The sequence below is a fragment of the Peromyscus maniculatus genome, chromosome 18, assembly GCF_049852395.1.
Source record: "Peromyscus maniculatus bairdii isolate BWxNUB_F1_BW_parent chromosome 18, HU_Pman_BW_mat_3.1, whole genome shotgun sequence".
NCBI lineage: Eukaryota > Metazoa > Chordata > Mammalia > Rodentia > Cricetidae > Peromyscus > Peromyscus maniculatus.
In genome coordinates this window covers 4199558-4209127 of record NC_134869.1, presented here as the reverse complement: position 1 = coordinate 4209127, position 9570 = coordinate 4199558, and the positions used below count along the sequence as shown (strand labels likewise).

Sequence of the window (9570 nt, the reverse complement as noted above, 5' to 3'; positions counted from 1 at the left end):
ACTACTGAACCATCTCCCCAAGCCCCAAACTCAAACTTCTTAAATTTAGCAGATGGAATTGGTATTCTGAGTTACCTATCTGAGACAGCCTTATGGAATTTTATCAAATGTTTTGTGTCATAAACCAATGGGAAACACCATTTCAGAGCTTTGAATGAATCCTTCAGGCTTTGTTCACAGTATTCCTAATGGAAGCAGATGACAGCCAGAGCAGGTCATTACTCTACATCTCTACAATGTAACAGTCATGCTAAAGGAGTGAGAGGTCAGAAGGCATCTCCAGTATTCACACTTGCAGCTCAGCAGTTCCCCTCTGCTGTGGGTAGTGGTAAACTTTGTTCATGCATTTCAAGGCCACTTTCACTGTTTTGCTATCCCAGAACCACAATGGGCAATTGTGAAAGGGTGTGGGGAAAGGACTAATGTAGTGCAGAAGGGAGATTCCTTTCTTTCCAGAAGCTCATCATTGTTACATTTTCTAAATCTGGCTGTTAACATAAAGGCTAGGTCATGAAGACTGGAGGTGACCATGCCATCCACATTCAAGGTGTCAACCCCCTATGTAGCCCTAGTTAGATGGGAATTCACTTTGTAGCCAAGGCTCCTGGAACTTGCAGAGATTCATCTCTGCCTCTGAGTTCTGAAGTTACAGGAGTGCAACACCATGCCTGAATAAAGAAGAGTTGGAAAAGTGAAGAGTTGGAAATTGCTTTTTTATTCATAAAAAGTCTTCAGTGGGGACTTTTAAAAGGCAGTCAGTAAATGCAGTGTATATATTTAGCCAACTATTAAAACACTGACAAGAATAAAAGAATTAACAAAAAGTAACAAAATTTCTAACTAAAGTAAACACCAAGCAAACAAAACCCCAGCAAAGAAAAGACCTCTCCAAAAACTCAAGCTACAAATCTTCTTCCACTCTAGAACCAACAAATCAATGGAGTACATTTGGCTTTCCAAAGCACAAAGATGACTCAGACCTCCTCTATAAGTTCTTTCTCAGGACCAGTCATGCCAGTCCAGGCTGTGAAGCTGGAGAATCCCTAGTCATTTTCTTTATGGAAGACCCGATAACTGACTCACATAGGTGTGAGGGAGTGCTGTAGTCTCTGCAGTGCATCATCTTCAGCAACACTTTCACGTGACATGGAGTTGGCTTCAGCATTGCCCTGGGGAGGGAATCCTATTCTTCTCCATGTGGTATGTATAGATAACAGCATGACAGCCATGCAGGCTTTCTTGTCAGGTTTCTCACCACATGTGGAGGACACAGACAGCTTACTAAAGACATGGAGAGTACACGGACAGAGTAACTGGCTCACCAACATACCCTCCCCATGCTGCTGTGCCCCGTTTGAGGACCACTTGTTAATAGATGTCTGGGTTCTGAGTAATCTTGGCAGGTCCTCTGTAGCTCAAGCTTCTTTCTGATGATTTATCGTCTCCTGGAATAATGCACCAACAGACACATGGATCCCCTGCTTGTAGGTTGGGATTTTCCTCACTGGTTAGTTCACAGCTACAAGATGTCTTTTGTTGAGGAGGTGTTGATGCTAGACTGGAGTTCTCTTAAGTGGTACTGTCAGAGAAAGAATGGCATTTATTCCCATAAGCATCCTAATTCTGCTATGGCCTAGACAAAACCAGGACCTATTCACTCACAGGACACCAATGTGAAGGAAGAAAGACCACCCCACGGATGCCATGGTTGCAGGGGATAGGAGTCAATGGTGGCTCTTTTGCCTGGCACACTTAGTGTCCCTGCTGAAGCAGGTTTGTCTGCAGCAGGCTCTGACCCTGGGCTGTGGCCTGTTCTAGATCATGCTGGAGTGTTTTAGACCTAGGAGAGGAAGGCAGCTGGAACACAGGCCTGGTGGGGACCTGCCATGCCAGCATTTGAGTCCCCACCGGCTCCATTAAGCTGGACAATCAGCATTATCTTTCAGCTGAGCTTATTCCTTTCTTCCTCAAGAGAGAAGGGCCAGAGAGCAGCTGGCCCTGGATTTTTTCTCAGCCTTTAAAAATTGCTAGAGATTGAACTGAGAAATACACATTGGTGAACAAAAAACAAACACACACACACACACACACACACACACACACACACACACACACACACACACCACCACCACCACCACCACCAACACATTTCTCCAATAGTCCAGATACATTATTTTGAGAAAAAAAAAAAAAAGGCAGCATAGCAATGTCAGAGTCACAGTTCAGGAGAGCTATGCATGGCCTTGAACAGATGCCAGGCAACTCAGCAACCTTGGAACCTAACTGTATGAGGCCCTCTAGTGGTGTCTACACAACACTGCAGTGTGCAGGCTCTGTTTACTCCTGCAGCACAGAAACTTCCTTGGCTTCAACCTGTCAAACTCTAAACCTGCTTATTTCCAGAGAAACTTTCTCACAGCAAACAGATGCACACTGCAGAAAACCTGTAATCAGTAAGAAGGGGCTCCATGCAAATCTGCACCTTACCTCTAAAGGTGCCATCCTGAAGGAAAATGAAGAGGCAGGAGGGCACACTGTCTTCCATCTAACACTCTCCCTGTTAGGTTTGGGCTGCCATAGGAACATGTGTAGGGAGACATAAAGATCAATGAACTCAGGACATATGAGAGCTCAGAAACGAAGAAGGGGACACAATCTCTAGCAAGATTAAGGATAATACGTATTTTTCCCGGACAGACATTTCTGTTGACTGAACCAGCTCATACACTCAGATGTTCTTTCCCTGGCTGTGACTGAAAGGCCATGCAGATGGGCAGAAATCCAAATAGGACAGAGATTCAGGTAGAGGGGAACTACTGAGTGCCACTCCCTCCTGGCCTGGGCTCCTACCTCATCTGGGAGACAGTGAAGTAATGCTGCAGCTTTTCTGCCAAGACCTTGTGCTTGGTGACCAGATCTCTCTGCTTCAGCAGGTATTGCAGTCTCTCCTCCAATCTTTCCTGTTTCTGTTTAGTAGAAGATTATGGTCTTAGTGCAGGGTTGAACACTCATATGCACACACACACACACACACACACTCCTGAACACACACACTCTTGAACACACACGTACAAGTGTGTATGCATATAAGCATACTACACTGCATTCACATGTTTAGTTTCCCAGATAATGCTAATATAAGAAAAGATCACCCAGGACATTTAAGAAGAAACTGAACATTCCTTAGATGGAAGAACACAGTGGGCAGGACAGATGGACAGACCAGTCAATGAAGTGCACAAACCTTGCAAACCCAGTGCACAAAAAAATGGACTTGTGAGGTGCTTGGCCTATAAGCCGTGCCTGTTCATCAAGTTCCCCAGTCCATGCACTAAAGGCTTGGATCCCCAGCACTGGACGACAGGATGGTGGTGAAGCAGCCAATAGCTTCACCCAGTGCTTCCCAGTGTCTCCAAGGTAAACAGCTTCCTCCAAAAGGAGCTCTCTAAACCACAGGCTGCCTTACTTCAGACACAAAACAATGAGCCCAGGAAACTAGAAAATCCTCAACCAGGTGCCAATATAATCCTTTCCTCCCTGTAAGGTGATTGTGTCAGGGATTTGTTTGTATAAGAGAAGGTTGACTAAGTCACAGACAAATTATTGCATGTATTATTTCTTACTAAACAAGATTCCATGGAAAGCCCGGACCACATTGTACTTTTACACTCACAGATGATGGGTATCGGAATAGTTGTGACTTCAGGGCTGCTCTGAAGATGACTGCTCCAACCCTGGCGTCAGCTAGTTTCTCTGTGAACAACTAATTTCCCATTCCAGAATCACTGGGTTACTTGGGGACTGCAGTTCAACTTTCTGAAAAATTGTACATAGCTTCTCATGGGGCTACACAATTTTACAACACCAGCAATGTCTGAGACTCTTTATTTCTTTCTTTATTTCTTTATCTCTTTATTTCTTTATTTCTCCTAACCCTCCATAAGGCCCATTTTAACTCAGACTTAACAACTTTGGAATAAAATCAGTTATTGAATGCTGCAGACACAGCAGAGGGTGAGTGCTTTAGACTGCAATGAGCGTAAGTGGGATGCACTGAGACAGCCCTACCTTCAAACTTCAGCATGGCTATGGAACTTCTGCTCAGCTGAGATAAAACCACAAGCACCCCTGCAATTCAGAATCTCTCAGGGAATAAAATTCAGGCCAAGCTTCAAGGCCAAGGTCAACTCAGCAATGGTGAGGCCAAGGTGGAAAGAAAATGGTAGTAGGCCATGAGACTGAGAATAAAGCAGGGTGAGGGACGGCACCTGACCATCCAGTGGGCAGTCACCATTCACTAAGAACAGAGAAGGGACACAAACCCTCATCCAGCCTTTCCTACCTCTCAGGCACCGTGATATGCCTCACCAGCTCTTTCCTCACCATCATCTACTGTAGAGAGAAAAGCCTTGTGCACACAGGTAAGTACTGGAGAAGCCAGGAAACTTAAACACACAGCTTACATCTTCAGTGGAATGAGGAGCACAGCTGCTCTTCCTGGAATGCTAGGAATGATGTCATTTTATAATCTGGTGACCCTTTGCTGTCTGTTGAGACAGGCTCTGCCATATCTCACAGAATCAATGTTATTACTAATCCAAGACCTAGTCCCCTGAATATTGAGCAATGCTTTTAGACCGTAAACCTACCCTTATGACTGAAGTCACTTGAGTTTTACAGCAGTCTAAGTAACTTCTATGTTATCTTACTAGTGGGTAATCCTGATGTATTATGTTTACCTCAGTCAAGCTCTCTACAGCCTAAATTGTGAGCACTATCTATGAGTCAACTGGATTTTGTCAAAGGCCTTTTTTTTTGGCATTAAGTAAAATGATCATATATTTTTCCTTTCAGTTTATTTATATGGTGGATTACATTGACTAATTTTCATATGTTGTACTGTTCTTACATCTCTGGGTTGAAAGCCTACTTGGTCATGATAGATGATCTCTTTGATATGTTCTTGGATTTGGTTTACAAGTATATTTATTGAGTACTTATGCATCTATGTTCGCTTACACTAAGCACAAGGGCATCCACTTTTGTAAAAGAAACGCTACCATAGCTTAAAGCACACACTGACTCTCACACCCTGATATTAGGGAACTTAAATACTCCAATCTCACCAATGTTCATGTAACCAGTGTGCAGGTCATATAGACAAAATTAACAGAAATGTTGGAGTAACTGAAGTTATAAACCAAATAAACCTAACAGGTATCTACAGAACATTCTACCCAAACACAAAAGAGTATACCTTCTGAACAGCACTTCATGGAACTTCTTCCAAAACTGACCACATATTCAAACATAAAGCAAGTCTCATCAGACACAAGAAAATTGAAATAACTCCCTGTATCCCAGCAGACCACCATGATTAAAGCTGGATATCAACAACAGAAAGAACAGAAAGCTTATAAACTCGTGGAAACTGAAGAACTCTGTACTGAATGAAAAGCGGGCCAAAACAGAAATGAATAAGAAATTAAACACTTTCTAGAATTCAATGAAAATGAATAAATAACATGCCCAAACTTATAGGACACAATAAAAGTGGTGCTAAGAGGAAAGTTCATAGCACTAAGTGTCTACATTAAAAAAAATAGAGATCTCTTACTAGCAACTTAATAGCACACCTCAAAGCTATAGAACAAAAAGAAGTAAGTACATCCAAGAAGAGTAGACTGCAAGAAATAATCAAACTTATAGCTGAAATCAGTAAAATAGACACAAAGAGAACAACACAAGAAAATCAATAAAACAAAGAATTGGTTCTTTGAGAAAATCAACAAGATAGATAAATCCTTATCCAAACTAAATAAAGATGGACAGAGGATATCCAAATTGATAAAATCAGAAACAAAAATGGGGACAAAACAAGAGACACTGAGGAAACCCAGAGAATCACAGGGATATACTCGTATGATTAAAAACTCCAGGTCTTTGATGAAAGAAAATGAAGATATCAAAAAGTGGAAAGCTCTCTGATGCTCATGATCAGAAGGATCAACATAGTAAAAATGGCCATTTTACCAAAAGAAAATTCAGATTCAACACAATCCCCATCAAAATTCCAACAATTCTTTAAAGACCTTGAAAAGACAATTCTCAACTTCATGTGGAAAAACAAAATAACTAGGATACCTAAAACAATCCTCAACAGTAACAGAACTGCTGGAGGTATCACCATCCCTGATTTCAAGCTGTACTACAGAGCTATAGTAATAAAACCACATGGTATTGGCATAAAACAGATACAATGATCAATGGAATCTAATCAAAGACCCAGATATAAATACACATACCTACAGACATCTGATTTTTGATAAAGAATCCAGAAAGAAAGAATGGAAAAAAAGAAAGCATCTTCAAAAAATGGTGCTGGTCAAACTGGATGTCTGCATGTTGAAGACTGCAAATAGACTGATATTCTCTGTATTGTACAAAACCCAAGTCCAAGTAGATGAAAGACCTCAGCATTAAACCAGATACACTGAACCTGGTAGAAGAGAATATAGGGAATATCCCTGAACACTGGCACAGGAACTAAGATCAATTAATAATAACCCCATGAAACTGAGAAACTTCTTATGGCACAGGACACCATCAATAGGACAAAATGGCAGCCTATAGAATGGGAAAAGATTTTCATCAATTCCACATCTGACAGAGGGAAAATATCCAAAATATATAAAGAATTCAATAGACTAGATATCAGCAAACAACACCGTCCAATTAAAAAATGGGGTACAGACCTAAACAGAGAATTCTCAAAAGAAGAATCTTAAATAACTGAGAAACACCGCAACATTCTACAACCTTAGCTATCAGGGAAATGTGAATTAAAACTACTTTGAGATTCCATTTTACACCTGTGAGAATGGCTAGGATTAATGACAGGAGTGACAGTTCATGCTGGTGTGGATTTGTCGCAAAGGGAATATTCCTCCATTTCTGGTGGGAGTACAAACTTGTACAACCTCTGTGGAATCAATATGGTGGTTCCTCAGAAAATAGGGAATTGATCTACCTCAAGACCCAGGTATACCATTCTTGGACATGTAACCAAAGGATGCTCTATCCTACCACAAGGACACTTGCTCAAATATGTTCATTGTGGCTTTATTCATAATAACCTCAAACTGGAAACAACCTAGATGTCCCTCAATGGATGAATGAATAAAGAACATGTAGTACATTTACACAAGGGAGTATTACCCAGGTGTTTAAAAAAAATGACATCCAACTGGCATTGCAAGCAAATATGTGGAACTAGAAAAAAAAACCTCCTGTGGGAGATAACCTAGACCCAGAAAGACAAGTATAATTTGTATTCACTTGTAAGTATATTATTAGTTGTTAGGTAAAGGACAATCAAGCTACATTCCACAGATACAAAGTAGTTAGATGAAGAGAGGTCTCTAGAGGAAACACATGCGTCTCCCTGGGAAGGAAAAATAGAATATATTTTTCAGGGGGACTTGGGGTTAGTGGGGGCAGGATTAGAAGGGATCATGTATTAGGGGGAAGGGATGGAGGGAGAGAGTATGGGGAGAGACAGCTGGAGTTGGGGGGCCTTTAGAGCGTGTTGTGGAAAGCTAGTGCAGAGAAAACTTCCTGAAACCTACAGGGGTGATGCTAGTGAATATTCCTAGTAATGGCGTGTACAGAGTCTGAACTGACTGTCTTCTGTAGCCAGGCAAGGCTTCCAGTGGTGAGACTGGATTGCAGTCAGTTGAACTGTTGGGAAGGGAATTTAGATCCCTAAACAACCCAGATTGATGCTAGGACAAAGTGTTCCTCTCTGAAAACTGACAGTGGGGTACCATTGTTGTGGGCAACATCTACACAGTTCATTGAACATAGAGAGATCAAGCTATTGCCTTCAGGGAGCTCTCACCCCTATCTCCTATTCTGTTTGGCCTGGAAAGGTACTCTGCAGGCTATAGAAAGAGAAACATGGACACCAACCAAGCACAAAAACCTCACCATATAGTCTGTCCTCCCAGCAAGATGTGCCGGGGCTATATTGGCACACAACTTGAGAGAGTGGCCATACAATGTCTGGTTTAACTTGAGGCCCATGGAAGGAAAAGCAGTCCATGCCCTACACTGCCAGGATAGCCAGGAACTAGAGACCAAATAGCCCACAGACCTAGGGTAGAACCAAATGTAACTACAAAAAAAATCAATAAAATAATTGCTAATATTCTTGACAATATTCTGCTATCCTCATAGATTGGTGTCTTGCCAGTTGTCATCAAAGAAGTTTCTTCTAGCCGGGCGGTGGTGGCGCACGCCTTTAATCCCAGCACTCGGGAGGCAGAGCCAGGCGGATCTCTGTGAGTTCGAGGCCAGCCTGGGCTACCAAGTGAGTTCCAGGAAAAGGCGCAAAGCTACACAGAGAAACCCTGTCTCGAAAAACCACAAAAAAAAAAAAAAAAAAGAAGTTTCTTCTAGCAGCAGATGGGTATAGAGACCCACAGCCAGTCATTGTGTGGAAGTGGGAGTCTAAATTGAAACTCTCTATCAGGTCACATGGCCCAGTGAATCACCTAAGCAGAGCTCACATGAACTCACACAGACTGATGCAACAAACATGGAGCATGCATGTGTCTGCACCAGCTTCTCTGTGTACATGTTGGAGTTTTGATGGGACTCCTAATAGTAGGAGTGGATTTGTCTCTGACTCTTTTGCCTCCTCTCTGGACATCTTTCCTCCTATTGGATTGCTTTGTCCAGTCTAGATGATGACTTTTGTCTTGTCTTATTTTTGTTTGGTCTTATCTTGTTTTGTCATGTGTGACTGTTGTCTCTTGGAGGCCTGTTCTTTTCTAAAAAGAAGCCAAGGGGGAGCAGATCTGAAGAGGAGGGGAGGTTTGTGGGCACTGGGAGGAGGGGAGGGAGGGGAAACTACTGTTGGGAACAATTGTATGAGAGAATGATCTATTTTCAGTAAAAAAGAGAATATTCACTCAATAAAAATAAATATAAATTGTTTAATAGTTATAACACTCTAAAATAGTTATTAACTATGTAGTATCTACCCAAGGAAAAGCTTAAAATTTCCTTCCACTAAAATATTAACAAGGAGCCCAAATTCCTATGATTTGATGGCATATAATCATTTTCATATATAGCAGTAAGTTGCAGGCTGTGAATAATGGGCAGGAGGTAAGATTGCCTTTCCTGTGGAGACTGAATTTCATGGACAAATCAACAGGAGGGTTTGGATGCTGCCTCCTGCAGGAAAATCCTCTTCTATTGGAGGTCTCAGACACAAGAGCTGGAGGGTTGGTTGCCCAGAGCAAAAAGCAGCTGGAATGTACGAGATGGATAAAAGGTAATAACTTCCTCAGTTCCTTTAGCACAGACATCTTATCTGTTTGTTCCAAGTATAGATTACTTCCTGGCATTTATGTGACTCCCAAGAAATATTCTTGAAAAGCAACCTTTATGTTATTCTTTTTAAAGCTACCTGTCTACTAATGATGACACATCTAAATTATATTTTCACTGATGTTTTTGAGATCACTAATAATTTAGCACCTATGTCTTAAAAATACATAT

General features: G+C 41.6%; 1 protein-coding gene across 10 annotated transcripts in view; it reads right to left on the bottom strand.

The window, feature by feature from the left end:
• Nucleotides 1-692: 692 nt before the first annotated feature.
• LOC121830722 (disks large homolog 5-like) overlaps nt 693-9570 on the bottom strand; it is a 249446-nt gene continuing 240568 nt past the window's right edge. For 4 of the 10 annotated variants that reach the window (XM_076554249.1, XM_076554250.1, XM_076554251.1 and 1 more), the window contains 2 exons: nt 2851-2966; nt 693-1579 (listed from right to left, as the gene is read on the bottom strand). In XM_076554249.1, the coding sequence (XP_076410364.1) occupies nt 1570-1579; nt 2851-2966 (126 nt within the window). In that variant the 3' untranslated portion in view covers nt 693-1569. Of the gene's footprint in view, nt 1580-2141; nt 2572-2850; nt 2967-8985; nt 9319-9570 lie in introns of those variants that run through there. The other 6 variants (XM_076554246.1, XM_076554243.1, XM_076554252.1 and 3 more) reach the window with 4 other exon arrangements.